Source organism: Acinonyx jubatus, chromosome A2, assembly GCF_027475565.1.
Source record: "Acinonyx jubatus isolate Ajub_Pintada_27869175 chromosome A2, VMU_Ajub_asm_v1.0, whole genome shotgun sequence".
Lineage (NCBI taxonomy): Eukaryota > Metazoa > Chordata > Mammalia > Carnivora > Felidae > Acinonyx > Acinonyx jubatus.
This window is the reverse complement of record NC_069383.1, coordinates 154,505,961-154,525,152: the sequence shown is the minus strand read 5'-3', so window position 1 is coordinate 154,525,152 and position 19,192 is coordinate 154,505,961. Positions and strand designations below refer to the sequence as shown.

Here is a 19,192-nt window from a genome sequence, read left to right as displayed (position 1 = left end):
GCAACCTTCCCCCAAGATCCTAAACATTTCATGGTCACTCACCGTTTAACCCACGTAACAACCCTATTAAGTGTAGGTACTATTATTACATCTCTGTATTACAGACCACGAACCTGAAATTCGGGGATTAAGTCATTTGCCTAAAGCCATACAACTTGCTGAACGAGATTTATGAAAAAAGCAATAATCTCGGGCTCCACCTCTCCCGCCCGGAGGCAGCCATTGGAACGCTGTTAGCTTTCTTCTGGTGGTTACCCAGGTATCTCGCTCGACAGGCTTGTGTGGCCATTTCTTGAGGACCAATTTAGGAAGTTCATTAAGCATGGACTCGAGCCTCACCACCCCTGGACGGACCCTGCCCGTTTTTAGTTTTCCTTTTGGTTTCCTCTCTAACTTTAAACACCCTTCTCATTATTTTTGTCACCTCCCACTGCTAACCTCTACCTTTGCGTTGTTAAGGCTGAACAGGACACCATCCTGGGCCCATAATTAAGTCTGTGGGTTCCTACTTAAAGGGGCATGGTGGTTTATGTGGTTCGGCCTCAGTAAACAATGTATTTCAGACTCGGTTGGACGGCTATGATTACATGGCTTGTATTGTACAAAGGTTTATTCTCCCTGTACCAAGTACCTTTCTTTTCTTGCACGATTAGCCTGGATCACAGCTTCGGTTTCTTTTACACTTTCCATCAAATCAATCCTCCACAGCCACTGGGTGATCCCGGTTGTGCCTCCTTGAGTCCTCTAATCTGGCTGCATGGCTGGTGGGAGTCTGGGCATCGCCCTTCTTCCTCTGCTACACAAAACCGACTCCCTCCATTCCCCTACCCCAGCTTTGCCCTCAGACAAAAAGACAGCAGTAGTCACAGGATGGTTAATTTTATATTCAGTACAAATGTTTATTTTTGCAATGAGAACTGCACAAAAAAAAAAAAAAAAAAAAACCTTTAGTATATAAGTGAAAAGTCTACGAATTCCCTTCTACAAATGTCTAAAGTGTTTAATACAAGTCTCAGATTCACTGACATAATTATTGGCCAAGCGATCCGTGCATACAGTACAGTGGGGGGCTTGTACACACCTCTTACTCTTGTATAGGACTAAGATTTCTAGTACTGTGGGAGGGAATGGGAAATGGCCAGAGAAATTAAATAGTAGATCCAAGTTCTAATTACAACCCAGTTAGAGAACACCCATCAGGGAGGTGTGGAGAGGGCCATGGCAGAATTAAATCTTTAGAAGGAAGGTGCAGACAAAACCATTTCTCCAGCTAAACAGTCGGACCTGGCCTGGGGAAGTTACTGAACAAAACACGGAACAGAAGTGAGGGGGTGGGATGAGATGGAAGAAACCCCAAAGAACCAATGAAGTCCCACTTGAACCGGCAGCACAGTGGCACATCGAGGAAGTGTCTGCTGGGTGTGGGGCAAGGGTACGGAGGCAAGTGGGGGCCTGTGGCCGGTCGCCTGAACTACACTCTTGCCAAGAGGTTTCGGCAGATCCCAAACACAAGATGATACAAGGGCTTTTCCGGTTGAAACAGAAAAGGGAGATAGGGGTTAAGAAACAGTGCTAGAAATGTTTCAGTTTACGTCTCTGCACACATAAATGATACACTTTCATCCTACATCCTAGGGGCCACTCTTGAGTGCCCCCCTCGCCTTGTGGCACACAGGCAAGGGAGGCAGGGTAGCCATACGGCAGGATCTCTCGGGCAGGCACGTGTGCGTGCGTGTCTACATGCATGGGGCGGGGGAGGATCCCATTTTGGGGGATGGACACTTATCTAAGAACATCTGGTTAACCCTGAGCTTAAATGAAAGGAGCAGTTAAGGTAGAGGCAGGCAAGGTGGCAGAAGTGGCCCAAGTCCTCTGGTGAGTGCGGGACCAGGATGGAGGAGGGCGAAGGGGGGAAAATACTGTCTTGAGTCTGGCCAGGTTCTGCTGGAGCATGTCACCCCGCTAGGAGACCAGGGTCCATAGAAAGAATGGGTGCCTGGACTCCCTGTCACAGCTTCAACGTGGTCACAGGAGACGGCCTGGTGGCCCTGGTGGTAGTTCTTGTACAAAGGTGGCTTGGGATTTGGGGGGGGAGGGGGGCAGGGGAGCGGCCCTGGGCCTAACCTAGGCAACAGGTGGTTCACAAAGAAATGTCAGGAAGACACCAGCATTAAAAAAGAGAGATGTGTTTATTCCATGATCAGTACAGACCAAATGCATATTCACCGTATGAAAGTCAAACCAGTCAGTGACTCCAGAGTTTGGCCAACACTGAGGCACCAGCGACGTGGTGTAGAGTGGGTTCTCATGGCACACGTAACCTCACCAAGGGCTCCAATTATAAAATTAAAAAAAAAAAAAAAAAAAAAAAAGTAGGGGAAGTGGCAGCCGGCTGGTCAGGCTGGGTGGGGAGCCTCTGCCTCAGTGGTCTGTGGCCCCCAGCCCCCGGTGCCCGCCTCATCCCCTGGCCCTTCCTTTCCTGGTAAAAAACAACTCAAAACAGATTTGACATTAAAAAACAAAGGAGTGGGGAGGGAAAAGAAAACATGGCTTTATAATTAAAAATAGACTAATAAAGTTTGAAACTGAGTAAAATATAGGCAGTTTTTTTTTGTGTGTTTTGTGTTTTGTTTTGTTTTTTGTGGGTTTTTTTGAGTTTTTTTTACACCAGTTTGGTGGAGTCACCAACAAACTTCAAACAAAGATATGCCAACTATGTTCACTACACAGTACAGCCACGGTCACACACTACCCACAGCGCGGTGGCAGCCGCCGCTCAATGAGGAGACGATCACACCATTTCGGAGATAAGCAGTGCCATTGTGTCTGGAGGAGAAGAGAGAGTTAAAAATAAAATAGAATCCAACAAAAAATATATATATAGGAAAAAAAAACAAAAAACAAAAAACAAAAAAACCCAGAAACACAGTTGGGAAGGAACTGACTTTGGTTGGTGGCCTCACTCACCGGGCGAGGCCGGCCCACACACGCGCGTGTGACAGTCACCTCGCTCCGAATTGCCATGGACACACACACACCTCCACGGCACTATTCCCTTTTGCACAAGCGAACACTTACAGAGAGCGGCTCTCGATTAAAGGCTTGTGGGGGGAGGGGAGGGGTGGGGTCTGTTCAAGGCAAAGTCAGTGCCAGCAAGGGGTGGGCCGGCGCCCTCGCCCGCCTCCAGCTCGCTCGGGCCTGCCCTGGCCTCCTGGGAGCGGGCGGTGGTGGCTGGGGTGTGGGGGGAAGGACTCCTGGTGGGCAGGACGTCACGAACGTCACTTTCTCGGGGACAGAAACCAGTCACGGTGGTGGCGGCAGCAACAATGTCCTGTGTATACTGTGTAGACATTTGGCGGAGAGCAGGGCCTGTGCCCTGCCCGCGGGGACGCGCGGCTTGGGTCTGGCCGGCACTTGCTCGTGGCGAGGCGTGCTCTGAGCTGACGTCCCGTGAGGGGGTGGTGGGTGGCGGGCTGTCCAGCTGGCTGTAAGGCAGACAGGCTCTGCGATCCTCAGCTGCCCGTCAGGCCTGCCCCGGGCACAGCATGCAGGAGGGCCAGGCCCGGAGACACCCCCTCGCCGCTGCTACCGCCTCCACTGCCGCCCCTAACACTATGGAGAGTCAACGTTTTGCCAGAAAATCAGAGTCAGAAGTCACCTAGGTGCTCTCAGAAAAGATTTTCTTCAAATATTGACAATAGATCACTCTGGAAATTCATGTCAATGGTAGCTGCCATCTGGAGGGGAGAGGTGGGAAGGAGGGAGTGAGAAGAGGTGCCCCCCCCCCCCCACCCCGGCTACGGCTTCCGAACTCCCCGCCCACCCCTCAGCCCCTTCCAGCACTGGCCATGCCCTCAGGGCCCACACCCAGGCACCTCGGCACTGGCCCTGAGCCCCCTCTGAGACCCTGAGGCCAGCACAGTGCAGAGAAGCAGCAGCCCTGTCCCGAGCACCACCCCCCTCCACCCCCCGCACGGGGTGCTCACCCCACCCCTCGGAGAGAGACTGCCTTCACCCCGGGGTTCACGGCCCCCTTTCGCAGCCCCTGCCCAGAGGTCCCCCCACCCCGCTCACCGCTTCCCGGCGCCTTCGCTCCTGCTCCCGCTTTCGGGCCAACTCCCTCTGCTGATCCAGCATGGACTGGGGCTGGGAGCTCTGGGCCTGGGGGGCGGCGGCCGCGGCCACCGCAGCCGCCTGCTGCTGCTGCTGCTGCTGCTGCTCCTGCCGTTGCTGCTGCTGCTGCTCCTGGCGCCGGCGAGCCTCCTCGTGGGCTCGCCGGGCCTGCTCCAGCGCATCCTCATCCTCCCGGCTCCTGAGGAGAGCAGGCCAGAGCCGCCAGTGAGCGGGGGGGTGGGGGGGTGGGGGGTGGGGGGTGGGGCGGGAAGGAGGGCAGAGCAAGCCCCAGAAAACCCCAGGCTGCCTGCAGCCCCAGCCCACCTCATGCGCTCCTGCCGAAGCCGCTCCTTCTCCTTCTCCGCGTGCTCGGCCTGCGCCTTCAGGGCCTTCTCGCGCTCCTCCTTCTCCCTGGCAGCGCGGCGGAACTGCTCGAAGCTGTCACTCGAGGACTTGGCTGTGGAGGACGGGGTGGTGGGATGCTTCTGCACCAGGCTAGCCCAGGAGCCCATGTTCTTGATTTTTAAGTCCTGCCAGGCAGAGAGACCACAGGGTGGGGGGTGAGGGGCCCTGCCAAGAGGCCCAGAGCCTGCGGGCACACCCACCAAGGTGCCTCCCCGGAGTGAGGGACACTCGTGGACTCACTGCTCCTACCTTTTTGGGTGCAACTGGTGTCTTCGGCTCCTGTTTCTGTTTGTCCTTGTCGGGGGCCCCTGGTGGGGGTGCATTCTGCTCAGGGGGCCGGATCACAGGCCTCCCGACGTCCACAGGCTTCATCTCAGGCCCTGGAACACAAACAGCTTGTGGGCCTCGGCTGGGGCCCATTCCCCCCTGCCCCCAAGCCCAGCAGGGCACAGTCAATAAGCCCACAGAAAGCTCTCGTCCAGTGCAGGCCGGGGGCAGAGAGGGCACTCACGTTGGGGCAGGTGAACGGGCGCCTTGATGCTCTCCGGGTGCTTAGGGGGCTCTGGCCGCAGCGAGGGGCTGAAAGGCTCGCTGCGGATGATGGGTGAGTGGATCTTCTCCTCCTTAACCACCACCAGGGGCTGGGGCTGGACCACAGAGGCCGCGCGCAGCTCCTGGGACGGCACAGGCACGGTGGCCGGTGAGGCAGGTGGGTGCCTCTGGCACCGGCCCACACCTGGCCCTGGGGGCTGTGGCCCAGCCCTGCCCTTTACCTGCTTCTTAGGCTGGACATTTTGCTGTGGTGGCGACTGGTGGGTCAGGCTCTGGAACGGTGGCATCTGGGGGGAATGTATCATAAGCGGGGAGGGGGCTTCGCGAAGGTGACCTAGGAGAGGTGACAAGGAGCACATCAACTTGTATGGAAGCCACTGGCCTGGGCCCGGCCGAGACCCACAGTGGCTGAGCCCTGAGCAGGTCAGGCCCCTAGTTTGCTGCGCGTATAGCAGCGCTTTGTGGAGCCACGAGCTCAGTCCTGGTGTCAGAATCATCAAGAATCTTTGAAAAGTGGATTCTGATGTATTTGGTCGCAGGTAAGGTCTGGGCCTGAGTGCTTTTTAAAAGCTTTCCAGGTGCCTCTATGGCACAGGCTGGGTTAAATACAAGGGACCTCAATAACCTCACAGAATACACATCCTGGGCTCCCAGCTGTCCACGCACGGCTTAACCTGCTTGCATGGACAAATGTTTTGGGCCTAGGGCCAGATGCCCAGGACCCTCCCTCCCCACACAACTTAGCTTGCAAGCCCCACACAAGGGGGACTCCTGGAACTGGCCCACCACAGCAGAGCCGGCAGAACAGTCCTCACCTTGTGGCTCTTACGGGAATTGAGCCAGCCCACCCAGCCACCCACCTTCCTCAAACCAACGGTGGGGTGGGAGCACAGGGGAGGGTCGGTGGAGATCCAGGCAGCCATGAGGTTCAAGTACCTGGCACAGGGCAGGAGTCTTGAAAGCCCCATCAAAGCACTTAAGCCTGACTCCCCAGTTTCACTGGTGGGAAAACCACCTTAGGTCACAGTCACCAAGTCCCGCCTTCAACTCTCTACCTACTCCAGCATGGAAACACCCTCCTGCTTGGATCCTTGACATGTCTTGGCTGGCCCCAGCATGGGACAAGCCATACTTGCCCATTAACACAAAGCCACCTCTCTGCAGTGCCCTTCCGTGCTCCCGGTCCTGCCTGGTGCCTCACACTGAACAACCTAACCCAAGTTCCGCACGCAGGCCCTTCCGCTGACCTTCTCCAGGCTGGATTCCAGCCGCCATCTGCCAGCATAGATACAGACACCCTTGGCCTTCCACCAGTCTCCTGGGCCTGGCACAGACCACAATGCCCCAAGTATGGTGGACCTTCCTTGCCCCCATCCCTCTAGAGCCAGAATTTGCTCCTAACCTCAGAGAGGTAGAACGGCTGCTCAGAGACAACATGGTGCCAAGGACCAGCCTGCCCCTGACCCCTGGGCCCCTGGCCCCGTGTGGCAGGTTTTGCCAGACTTGGTGTCAGTGGCCCCAGTCCAGGCCTAGGGATCTGCAGGCATAGGACAGGACTGCGACAGTCTCTTGTCCGGGTGGCTCCCTCAGCAGCACCTGTTTAATCTACCAGTCATTAGAGGGGAGGCCCAATGGCTCGGGGGTAGTGCCTATAAGCTGGCCACATGCCCACAGATGCCTGTGAAACCCCCTTGAGACTCCAACCACTTGGCCTTTGGCCTCAAGTCCCCGGCTGCGTTCCAACCCACACTGCTCCCTGTGACCCATCCCAGGCCGCAGGAGAGCAAGGGAGGTGGGCCTGGGGACTCACGGCGTAGGAGGCCAGAGGAGGCTTACCCCTTTCCCCCACTGCCCCCCACAGGGAAGCCTGGCCTTCCTCAAGGGTGAAAACAGGCAAGCAGCACAGCTGCTGGGACCAGCAGCAGCCTTTCCCAGGGAGGACAGACAGCTGTTCTTGGCTCAGGGCATGCGATGATCCACTTGGCACCTGGCAGCTTTTGCTAGGTTTAGGAGCAGTCACGGCCCGAGATCAACAGCCTTGTTGTTCAATTTGCAGGCGGCACCTGCACTCCCCAGCCAGGCTACGTGGTCTGCCCTGCCAAGTCCAAGAACTTCAACCTTGATCCTCACGCATCAGCACACCAGGAGGCACTGACTGGAACAATCCCCCTCGCTGAAGCTGCCCGGCACGGTATGGTCACAGACACTTAAAAAACAGGGGCCAGGAAAGGCGAGAGGGTGCAGCCTGACCACTGCTGTGGGAAAGGGCAGCCTGGACCAGGCTGGAGAAAGGGAGCAGGAAATGGAAGATGGCTCCTGGGTGCGCCCCAAGCCGCCACTCAGCTTAAACCCAATTCTCTCCCACATGGTCCTCATCTACCAGGTGAGCTTTACAACGCTGAGAGCAGGGCACCTAGTTCTACAGGTTCCCAAACAGCCCCAGCTACCCTGGCCTGCCCCTAACTCTGTCTGCACCTCACTTCCTACCCTGTTTAAATTAGCTCCGGCTCATTCTTTGATATCTCCTCCAGGAAGCCTGTCCTGACTCTCAGAAATGGATAAGATGCCTCCCTGGGCTCCTGGCTTCCCCACCTAGCAGGATCACAACGTACTGTAATGCTCGTGACTGCGACTTCCCAGACAAGGGCCAGCGGGGACCCCATTCTCAGTCATCTCAGGTGGCAAGTTAAGACAGACCCCAGATAACAATGCTACATGAAGCCCCAACGCCCCCTCTCGGCCACCTCTCCAACCAACCCAGAGCCTTCAAGGCTCAGCTCTGGGCCCACCTCAGCCTGGAGCTTGAGCTGACCCACTGGGCTTCTTAAAGACAAGATTCCGGGCCCAACACCAGTTTTTCCAGAGCCCGGGGTGGGGCGGGGGAGGGGACAAGGGCCGACTTACCTGTTGAATAGGGGTCTGACTTGTGGTGCCGGGGTGAAGGGTGGTGCTGGATGACCTGTTGAGGCTTGGCAGGCTGTGGCGGCGGCGGCTGCTGGCCAGGGGGTGGGTGTGCAGGCTGCTGGCCCGGGGGTGGTGGGGGCTGCTGGATGTGGGTGGGGAACTGCATGGGCTGCATGTGCACAGGCCGTGGTGGGGGCTGGTGCTGCTGCTGGGGCGGTGGCTGCGGCTGGGGAGGCGGTGGTGGTGGCTGCTGCTGCAGCTGCTGCTGCACGGCAGGGTGGGGTGGGGGCGGCAGGGGGGGCGGGGGCTGGGACTGCACCTTCACGGAAGGGAGTAGTGGTGTGGGGGGCTGCACCTTCTGCAGCTGCTGCAGGTAGAGCTGCATCTGCATGGAGGTGAGGGGTGGGGCGGGTGGCTCTTCGTCCTCCTGCAATAGCACTTGGGGGGGCTGAGCCATGGGGGGCTGTGGGAGAAGGGGTGGCTGAGCCAGGGCAGGTGACACGGCCGGGGGCCGGGCGGGCTTGGGGGGCAGGGCGGCGGCTCGGTTGCTGGGCCGCGACGGCTGCTGGGGCAGCGCGTTGTGCAAAGCTGGAAAGACAAGGGCGCGGCAGTGAGGCTCACGGCTTCTGCACCCCAAGGCCCAGCCTTCCCACTCCATCCTGACCTCCCTCCTACGGGTCTCCCGCCACTGGCTGCCCCACCCTCCCTGGCCTCCCACAAATTCAGGAATAAGAACAGTTTCCAGAGAGGTCTATGGGATCGGTCCCCTCGCCAGTGCCACTCTGCCCTGTGCTCTGCACCCCCGACCTCCCTCCTTGCCCTGTGGGTCTCAGAGCAGGCCTTCCCCAGCCCCCCCCCCCCCCGGTTCCTTTGTCTCTGGCCCAAATGCGCATGCATCCCCCAGCACCTCCATCCCCAAGTTGGAGGCAGCGTGCGGCAGCGTATATCTTTTTTCTATCTCGCGCGACACCCACCCCACGGAAGGAACACATCAGTGTCTTCCATATCAAAGAACTAACTCTATGCGGGGCCCGTCCCATGGCGTGCGTCTCAGTCTCCCGTCATTTCCTTAATGGCTCGGAAAATCAACTGGCCTCCCTTTGGAAGCAACACAACTACAGTCGAGGGGGTTCCACAGGTCACCCAGAGTGCCTAGTCAGTGAAAGTGCAGGACGGGAAGGGGGCCTCCCTGCACCTCGGCAGGCGTGGCCGCAGCTCACCTGGAGGAGAGACCACCGAGTGCTGGTTGAGATGAGGTGGAGTGCTGTGCTCGGGCGGCTGGGGCAGGTGAGGGGGCAGCTCGGGCTGCGGCAGGTGCAGGATGGGCTGGGTGAAGTGGCCGATGGGGTCGAAGACGCTGCCTGGGAGCTGGGGCTCCAGGACGGGCACCTGGGCGGCGATGAAGGGCGGAGGCGAGGACTTCATCGTGGTGGCTGCCTGTGGCGGTATGGAAGGCGGGGGCGGCGGGGGTGGGGGCTGCTGCTGCTGCGGAGGTGGAGGCGGCGGGGGCTGCTGGGGAGGCGGCGGGGGCTGCTGGGGCACGGGGGCCGGGGTCTGCTGCATCTGCTGATGGTGGTGGTGATGGTGCTGCGGACAGACAGGCTGACGTCAGGCAGGCGGGACACGCCTGTGTACCCTCGGGGCCCATGAGGGCAGGTGGCCAGCTGCTCACCTGCTGGAGGACACCCCTGAGACCACGTACCTTCTTCTGTTCCCTCCCGGGGTGCCCCTTCTTTTTTGACTTCGGAGCCATCTCTGCAGAGGGAAAGAGAAGGTGGTGAGGTGCTGGGGGAGAGGACTGTGAGCCGGCCTCGGAGGCAGAGCCAGGAGAAAACAGAGGGTAAGTTCAGAAGGGCCGGTGACGGTGACAGGGAGGGTAGCTGGGTTCCGTCAGGGACGGGAGTCGGTCATGGGAGAGAGAGCGTATGGGGCGTCACCTACCCATTTGCCTGCTACCTCTCCTAGCAGGGACCATGTCTGAAAAGCCTCCCTGCCCACAAGCTTCACTAAAGGATGATGCCCGGGTACGCTGGGAGATGAGCTACAGAGACCTCCTCGCCCAGTGTCTCCCCCACTTGCTGGGTCAGACGCCACTATGGTGACTGAAGTGTCTGTATCCCAGCCCGCTCTGCCTTGGGAACAATTGTGCCACTCAAAATGATCACATCCATTTGATGGATCAGCCAAGTGAGGCTCAGAGAAATTAAGGGACCTGCCCTGTGTCACGCAGCTGCAAAGTAACGACATGGCTGCCTCCAACTGTACTGCCCTCTAAGCTGACTCCTTCCCATCCTCCCAGGGGAAGCAGAGCTGCACAACTGTGGTGAGAGTGGTGGTGTCGGCATGGGCCAAGGCCTGGCTGCAGAGTGAGCACTTTAGGGGAGGGACCGATGGAGAGAGGGAGGGAAGGCAGGCCAGCGTCTCAGGAATGACCCGGAGGAAACGGAGAAGGTGCTCGCTACCGTGGCCAGCAAAGGTGGCCACCAACCAGCATCCCCTTCCTCGTGAAAGACCAGCCTCAGACAAGTCCCCGTGATGGGACACAGCCAACGTGCTGCAGGGAGAAGGCAGTGTGTGCCCTGGTTCCTCAGGGGCCGGCGGCTTGTTGCTGCCATGGTATGGCCTTGTCCAGGATGGGGCTGTCCCTGCAAGGAATGGGCAACCGCCAACACACACACCCAACCCACAGATATATGCTAAGGATCTTCTGCCACCTGTCTGTCCCCTGCCAAGAATCGCTGGTGTGCGAACCCCAGAGAGGGAGAGGAGGCCCAGTCGGCACTCTTGGCCTAGGAAATGATGAAGTCAACAACGAGGTAGGGGACGGGACCCACGGTGCCTTTCAAGTTCCTGTCACCAAGAGACACCTCTTGGCTTTGCCTGGCTTCCCCTGAGCTCCTTGCCAGGGTGCCGGCTCTTGCTGGTGTCGGAGGACACATGCTTTGCCCAAGGCGGGCCACCTCTGCTGGTAGCTGCTTCACGGAGGGCCGTGCTAAGCTTCTGTGAGGTGCGCAGCCACGGGGCACAGCACGCTACCAAAACGGAGGAGAAGGGACCTCATGCCCTGCAAGAGCTCACCATTCCATGCAAGAGACAAGACAGTGACAAAGACCTCAGCTGCTATGGACACACGTCCTCATACAAATGGCCGCAACCGGGGACACCTGGAACACGGGAACCAGAAGCCCAGCCTCAAACCCGGACACTGGAGATGCCAGGAGAGGGTTCAGGGCTCTTTGGGTCATGGCAGGAAACCGGGTGAGAGGAACACTCTTGTGGGTGGGACATACAAAGGGGACAGTTTGGGTGACTTGCGGGATTAGGGCCATGGGGCTGGCAGCTGCAGGGTGAAGGAGGGACACTGAACTAGAAAGGTGGGAGGCCCAGGACCAAAGGGGCCCTCCATGCACTGGGCAGAGCATGGTGTGCACAGGCCTCTGAGCCGAAGGGAGCAGGAAGGGGCTGGGGGCGGGGGCGTCCCTCCAGGACGGGCACCTCTCGCAGCAGATCCCACGAACAGACACTGAAACTCGAGGGAGGCTGGAGCAGCCACTCACACATGGGCAGGCCTTTGGGAGTCTGGGGGACTGGAACCTAGGGTAAGAAAGGGCTCAGGCTCAGTGGGGAAAGACTGACCAGGAGAAGACACGGTGTTGCAGGGAGAGGGCTGGGGTGGCCTGTCATCTCATGGCCTCAGGGAAATCCCCCTTTTTTTTTTCTACTATAAAGGAGGAACGGTGGTAGCTCTGTGTGCCCTCACTATCTCCTCGCACGCCATGAGCAGAGAGGCCCACGTGAGCACTCATGGGGACAAAATGCTGTGGGGTCCCAGGGGTTCCAGAGGGTGGGTCTTGGCTGCCTTGGCAAGTGTCCCAGGTCTCTGTGGGGAAGTGCCGGTGGGGAGGGGGACGGGCCTAGAGTGGGAGAACCAGTGGGAGGTACGCGGCAGACCTCCAGGACCAGAGGTCACAAAAGGGGCCGGCGGTGGGGACCGAAGGGTGCTGGAGACTGTTTGGGACAGCTGCGTACAGCTCACGTGGTCCGAGCCTCCTGCTGGAGTTACTGGTAGGAAGACAAGACAGGAAGTGCACAGCTTCACGACACACCAGCCCCGAGACACCCACACAAAACTCTCTAGAAAGGGTTACATGAAGATGGCCTCGAGTACTGTGTGATCTTTATTCCATGAAAATCTTGAACTCAACACAAATTTCATCTTTACATAGGATGGTAATTGTACAAAGAATTAAAACGTTTTTGTAAAATCTGATTAAAACACTGATTCCTCCCCCGCCCCCCCCCCCCCCGCCCCCACTCAAGGGAAGGAGACAGGATTGAGGGTAAGGGCAGGGCAGAGGCACAGAGCCCCTCAACGCAACGGACGGGGGAGCCTTGGCGCTAGCAGAGGCCCAGGCCACCCGCCCCTCCTACAGCAACTCCTCAGGCCCCGCAGGCTGGCTGGTGTGTCAAGGCCCAGCGGGCATGTCCCCCTGCTCACACACAGGAGGCTGCCAATGAGGAGTGAGTGGGCACTGCTCTCTCTGCCCTATTCCTGGGGCACTGGGCACAGGTAACGGCTCGAGTCTAAAGATCGAGTTCCCTGACAGATAAAAGCCCGATGGGCAAGGAGGCCAGGATCCCTGGACAGCAAGGGTGCAGAGACCCTGCAGGCGAGCTGGCCTGTGGCTATAGCTGGTATGCACGAGTGTGGGAAGGGGTGGGGCGGCAACACAGGCCGACACTGTGGGAATCCAGGCTGCCATTTGTTCCAAGACAGCAGAATCTTCCCAGAAAGACAATGCCAGCAGCTTCCCAACTGTCCTGTGGGAATCTCTGGGCATGAAGCCCCCTGGCTCCAGCCAGGCCGAGCTGCACTGGGAACACATCAGGCACAGGCCAAAGGGCAACTCAAAATAGTCTGTTTGGCAAATGAGTTTGACTGGAAGAAGACTGGCCAGAGGATCAGAGAGCAGCCTAGGAACTCGCAAGCATCACTGCAGGGCCCTGGAGAGGCTGGATCTAGAACCCAAGGCCCGAGGAAGTGTCCCAGGGTTTCCGCACAGGAGGTGGCCAGCATCCACCAGCTGCTGACGGAACTATACCTCCTCAAACTTGCTTCCAGCTCTAGAAGGCAGGCTCCAAGGTGCCAGGAGACTGTTATAAGCCTTGAAGAAGTACACACAAACTACACTTTAAAAAGGAAGAGGGGGGAAAAAAAAAACAAAACAAAAAACCCCAAAAAACCAACCCCCCCCTCCCAAACAACAACAAAGAAAAACAAAAACAAAACAAAACTCCCTGAAACACAGATGCTGTTCCTTAAGGGACTTTTCATCAGGCAGTTTTCTGCTGAAATGCTGGATTCATGACCAAAAAAGGGCTGATATTTATTTTTAGAGCAAAAAATCCTATTCAGTGCCTCTCACAGGGCTTGGATGATGTGGCCACCCTGGCCTGCCCCACCCCCAGAGGCTGTCATTATTCTAGGGGACTGAAGACTGAGAGGGTGCTTGCACTGGCAACACCCCTTCAGAGATGTGCACAGAGCAGACCCCGAGGGCTCTGATGGTCTCACTATGGACTGGTCCAGTGTTCTGGGTTTGAGAGCCTTTTCTCGCCCACCAGCCCACTGTCTCACCCCACTTGGGACAGGTCACCTGGCTGCATGGCCACTCTTCCTCGAGTGCCCCTCACCAGTGGCCTTCCTAAAAGCACCCCTTCCCCCTGTAGCCTGCTTCTAATTACTTGGGAGGGACAGGGAGGCAGCCCGAGAGGTACTTTCCCCTCTGTGACTTCGGGCAAAGAGGCCAAAAAGTTGGGAAAATGCCCAACAGGCAATAATGGGAACAATGAAAACAGAAGGAAGACTCCAGGGGCCGGGAGTAGCCTGTGGCTGGTGACAGCCTCTGGCTGGAGCCTCACAAGCCACCAGAAAGAGGGCATGCTGAGGGACAACCCCGTGAGCTTTTGAGCCCAGCCAGGCTTGCCCCTAAAGCCCTTGTTCCTCACTGGGGAAAGCACTAGATTGATTAGAGTGTTCTTCTTTAGGCTGAATGAGATCGTCCCTGGGCTAACATCATTTTAAGATCCAGGAGGAAAGCAGTTAGGATCCAGAAAAAGAGGGAGGGATGAAGAGAGAAAACATACTCGTGACGGGGCCTTGCACACGGAGCAGCACCACACGTATGTGTGTGCGGGGGGATTGTCATCACCCTCTGGGAGATGCCACCCACCCAGAAGACCCCAGACGACCAGGGAGGCTGGGCAGGACAGCCAAGCAGTCTTTACACAGGAGGCCCGGGTGGCCAGCCGAGCAGGCAGCCTTCCCGGAGGCGGGATTAGGCGTGTGCTGCTGGACATGACTAAATCCACCCCAGGGGACAGGCCCAGGGCTCTGAGGAATTCCATAACTTGATGGAGTCCTGTCCCTTTCACAGAAGAAAATGGACTTAAGCTATAGCTTGCTGGGAAGGAATCTGGAACTGAAGACCGTTTTATTAAGAGTCCGTGTCCAATGATTAGGCAGGACCTACATAGAGGGAGAGAGAAACCAGTGTGAGAGAAATGGTGTGGAATGTACCGTTCAAGTCACAAGAACAGAAGAACCACAGACCGAGCCAGCCTCCTGTGCCCTGCCCACGGACAGGGCACGAGAGAACGGCGCCGGAGCCTGAGAGCCCTGCCCCCTGCCTGGCCAGCCGCGGGCGGGGACAGACCCACCTTCCCTTTACAAGGGCCACAGATCCGGCACGTGTGGACGTCTCCAAAACCACCCAGAGCCTGCTCGTGCTTCCACACAGAGTAACTGCTTCCAGGAACAAGTTCATGTGCACCCTGAGCATGGACCAGCATTTCCTTTACTCGTCTTTGAATGTGAGAGATGCCCTGGCCTGTCGTCCTTGCCATCACCCCTGAAGACCAGCCAGGTGTGCCCACACGTCCATCAGGCACCCACCCCCCCGACCCTAAGCTTGTCTCCCCTCCGTATCTGCTTTACTGCACACTGTCTTTCTCAGGGAGGTGATGCCAGCCCTTCCTCAGGGCCGGGGCACAGGTAAGAAAACCCTCAAGAGAGGGGCTCTGCAGTGCAGGACCTCCAGCAAACACCCTCCTTTCTGCATTCCTACAAACACCAAGAAACATCAACAAAAAACAAATTACAAAAAGACCAAACAATTCTGTACACCGTCAAGGTGGGGTGAAATCAGAAGACATGCCGAGGAGGAAAGCGGTCTCGAGTGTTTCCCCTTGACGGGAGAAGGGCGTGGGGCATGTTCCCACCCACACAGCAGAGGAGATGCCTCTGCCAGAGTCACGGATGCAACCAACACTGCAGTCCCATGGTCTTCAAGTGTGTGTGTGTGTGTGTGTGTGTGTGTGTGTGTGTGTGTGTGCGCGCGCGCGCGGGAAAAACCCACCCACTGGCCGGACTGTCATTCAGGGCACATTCCACAAGGCTCACCCTCGCCCACGAAGCCCCAGAGTCCCTCCAGCTGCGACCTCTGCATGTGAGTGTATGAGAGGGGTCACCTGACAGCACAGGCAGACCAGCTACAGTCCTGCCCTCCAGGTCCCTTCCTACCTCCCTATGCCCCTACCAGGGGCCTCTCCCTCTTCCCAAGAGCAAGTATTACACCCTTGGAGCAGGCAGCAGCAGGCCCCAAGATGGGCCTGGGACCCAGTCCCTCAAAGACCCCAGGGGTCGGAAGCTGAGGCTGGTTGTCTGGGAAGAACGCCCTGTGGCCTCTGTCTGCACTTTCCGGCTCAAATCTTTCCAAAACATCAAGCATTCCTTTTTTCCCCGGAGCTATTAAGAAACACCCACAAGCTCAAATCCTGGGAAAAGGAAACAAGGAGACTAAAATAGCTGGCGTGTGCTCCCACTGCAACTAGAAGACCAGGCACAAATCCAAGAGAACTACCCCACACCTCCCTGAAGCCATCCCAGCCAGGTAGCTGGGGTACAAGGGTGCAGTCCTAAGAGGGACAGGAGCTGTGTACCCACCCTACCCAGAAAGACCTGTGGATGGCACGTGGAAAGAGGCTGTCATCAGCGACATGACGGGGTGGAAAGCTGGACAAAGAGTCCTAGGACATTCCCTCTGGCCCCGTGAGCCAGGCAGACATGATCCCAGCACTGGTGACCAACAGGCCACACAGCTCTGCCCAAAGCCCATCTGGGATGGCTGCGGAAAAGGGGGAACCAGGCACTCACCTCTGGCCTGCCCAGCCGAGGTCTACAGATGCCTTAGGAGCAAGTGGGAAAGTGGCATTTGCATCCCCTGCCCTGTACCAATACTGAACCCTGAAGCAGATTCGAACTTTATCCAGAACTGAAGCTCAATGAAAGACCATAATCCAAGTAATAGCTGGGTTCAGAGGATGTGGTGGGACTGGCCAACAGCGTGCTTCTGGGCGGTGGGGAGGAACACATGGTGGCCTGGGACCGAGCTAGGAAAGCCCAACCCCTGCCCCCCCAACTCCATCTGTGGGTGCACCGCCTCCCTGAACTGCTGCTTGGCCCCAAGGACCAGCCCCATGCCTTAAGCAGTCCACAGCATCCTTATCTATGGAGAGCGGCCAAAGAAGGGATCTATGCACCAACCCCCCCCCAACCCCCCCACCAAGCTCCAATTTAGTGCCTCTGTTTGGTTTCTTTTGGTGATTCATGTCTCAGGGCCCTGTCGGCAGAAACGACCCTTAGTACAAGTGACAAAAATAGGCCCTTTCAGGAATTTCGGCTCCAGTCCAAATGGAAACACAAGAACAAGGAGGGCAAAAACAAACCCCAAAAGACCAAAAGAAATACCTTCAATAACCCCCACCCTGTCCTATCTTCCCAAGGCAGAACCACTTAACTGGCCACAGAAATTGGGGCTGCCTAGCTCCAGGGACCCAGCTTGAGCAGCTGCCCTGGAAGCAAGTGCAGTTTCCTATGCGGGATGGGGTGGCGGGTAGCTGCATTCAATGATGCAGGGGCGCACGCTTCCCTCCCATTTTCGGGCCGAGTGTCTGAGCCCTAGGGCACAAACCCACACGGTGGTTCTCTTGAGAGAAGCATCCAGCTGACCCACAATAGAGCTCTCCGGTGCACACAGATGGCAAAGGAAAAGCCAGAGCCTTGAAGACAAATGGGAGCCTCCCAAAACTCAAGGTGGGGAGGGTGCCTGGAAAGAGGGATGGGCCGGAAGCAGCAGGGCAAGCCACTGGGCCGGATTGCTGGAGCCTGGGAGCCTGCAGGCCGTCGGCTCAGAGACTGTAAATCTCACCCTCCTTCCCGCCAGGACAGCTGTTCCCAGGACTCTCAGATTACTTGTTGCACAATCTTTCCATCTCTTTAAAAGGGGGGGGGGGGGGGGCACAAAAAGGGAAAAAGTATTCTCAGCAGTAGAGAGCTGTTGGAGATTCCGTCACAGCTGCCCCACGTCAGATGGTAGGAGGCGTGTGCAAGGCACTCAGGAGCCCAGGAGGATTTCCCACCTAAGGCAAACACACCCCAAAGAGCTTGGGGATCAGGGACAAAGGCCACGGTCACAGATTCGCAATGAGGACTTGCCGGTTGGGTACCACGATCTACGTCGGGGCCAAAGCAGTTTGCCCTTGGCCAAACTGCGCCGTTTTAACAATCGGGTCCCCTGCCAATTCCAAGCTTTGGGGTTTTCTTTTGGTCACTCATATACTTAGGAGAAAAGGTTGTGACACCCCTAGCAGGAGCAGCGTGCTAGAAACTGCAGGAGGTGCAAAACCCCAGAGCAAAGGCAAACCTGCGGCATGGCTGGCACAGAAGAAGGTGAGAAGTCAGGGGCCACCAAGAATGCTAATTGGGCCCAAGAATACGGTCATTCATCCTGCAGAGGGCAGTTGGCGCTGGCTTCCTGCCAGCCCTTCCTGGGCGGGTATGGGGGTGTGGCGCCCCCTGCTGGTTGACAGATAAAAAAGCAACGGGGGGGGGGGGGAGGTGCTGGTTAGAAGAAAAGGACAAAGGATGGAGACAGAAGGGCAGCAAACTGCCCACAGCAGTCTCTGCATACAGCGGAGCTCAGGAAATATGGAACATAGCTTAATGACTTAATGACTCTCATTTGGGCCCACTGGAGACAGAATCTGGAGTCTTGGAGAAGCCCTTAGCCCACCTCAAGGCAAGCCTCCCACCTACCTGGGAAGCCTGGTACCCTTTCCTGTCAAAGCGGAGAGAGAGAGTGAGAAGGCCCAGAAGCCCTCCTGTCCTCAGCTTCCCCAGAAAAAGGCAGGCTGAGCTGACAAGAGGATCCGGGTGTGCACACGCCTCGGGAGAGGGGTCACAAAGCTACTCTAAGTGTAAGGGGCCTCAAACTTCCTTGGCCCGATCAGATCACATTATCTTCATAAACTGACTACGTGGGGCTTACTATTAGTTTTAAGTCAGAATAACATGCCAAAGACGAAACAGGTCTATGAAAGAAAACACCCAGAAATACACTTCCCACTGAGGATGCACATACCACAGCCTGCCTGGAGAGGCTGCTCGGCTGATGGCACTAGACCTGCCCAGGGGCCAGCCCGCCCCCCCAGACTCGCACGGCCACCCCCACCAGCTCCAGCTCACAGAACAGGCTGGTTGCCAGGCTTCCTTTCTAGCGTCTCCTCCGGGCCAGTGTGAGGGAGCATCTGCCCTTCTCCCCATGCTCCCCGCGAATAATCAGGAAAGCACCCCTCTGCAGGAAAGGCTTCTCTCCTACCACCCTGCAGCTCTCAGCGTCTCCACCTGCCCTTTCTCACTCCCACTTCCCACACTGAAGCTGCTGCTCAGGTGGGCGGTAGGGTCAGCCAGGACACCACCACGGGGCACACGTGCAGGCCCACGTGTGTGCACACTGCGTTAGGAGCAGCCAGTGCAGCTGTGAGCACTCTGGGGCGAATGGCAGAGCCCCGAGCCTGGTGACAGCAGCGTCGAGAGCAGGCCGCTACACACGTGCTGCTGGAGCACATCACCTGAACAGCCGTGCTGCATGCGACCGTGACACAGGAAGAAACTGTAGGGCTGGGCGGGGTCACACTAACACTGATGCCACCACCTGGGCCCCAACACCCGAAGTCCTCACCAGGCCCCCCGAGCTCCCCAGTGTCCTAGCGAGAGGGTTACCATTCTTATTATGACAGCCGTCTCTGGTCTCAGGTAGCCTGGACATGTGACTGAGCCAAACACAGGGAAGAACGCGACAAGAAGCTCAGTAAGACA

General features: G+C 57.6%; 1 protein-coding gene and 2 long non-coding RNA genes across 8 annotated transcripts in view; 1 reads left to right on the top strand and 2 right to left on the bottom strand.

Annotated features, from left to right (window-relative positions):
- Positions 1–2,170: 2,170 nt before the first annotated feature.
- BRD4 (bromodomain containing 4) overlaps positions 2,171–19,192 on the bottom strand; it is an 86,434-nt gene continuing 69,412 nt past the window's right edge. For 4 of the 6 annotated variants that reach the window (XM_027050217.2, XM_027050218.2, XM_027050219.2 and 1 more), the window contains 8 exons: positions 9,677–9,729; positions 9,195–9,561; positions 7,975–8,562; positions 5,030–5,404; positions 4,768–4,898; positions 4,438–4,643; positions 4,075–4,312; positions 2,171–3,737 (listed from right to left, as the gene is read on the bottom strand). In XM_027050217.2, coding sequence (XP_026906018.1) covers positions 3,669–3,737; positions 4,075–4,312; positions 4,438–4,643; positions 4,768–4,898; positions 5,030–5,404; positions 7,975–8,562; positions 9,195–9,561; positions 9,677–9,729 — 2,027 coding nt within the window. In that variant the 3' untranslated portion in view covers positions 2,171–3,668. Of the gene's footprint in view, positions 3,738–4,074; positions 4,313–4,437; positions 4,644–4,767; positions 4,899–5,029; positions 5,405–7,974; positions 8,563–9,194; positions 9,562–9,646; positions 9,730–19,192 lie in introns of all 6 variants that reach the window. The other 2 variants (XM_027050222.2, XM_053219715.1) reach the window with 2 other exon arrangements.
- Positions 9,268–14,586, top strand: LOC128314928 (uncharacterized). The gene is made up of 2 exons (XR_008297221.1): positions 9,268–9,814; positions 9,943–14,586. It is a non-coding gene; the product is annotated as an uncharacterized LOC128314928 (long non-coding RNA).
- Positions 12,135–19,192, bottom strand: LOC128314926 (uncharacterized). Its single transcript, XR_008297219.1, has 2 exons — positions 17,739–19,192; positions 12,135–14,503 (listed from the first exon to the last, which is right to left on the bottom strand). It is a non-coding gene; the product is annotated as an uncharacterized LOC128314926 (long non-coding RNA).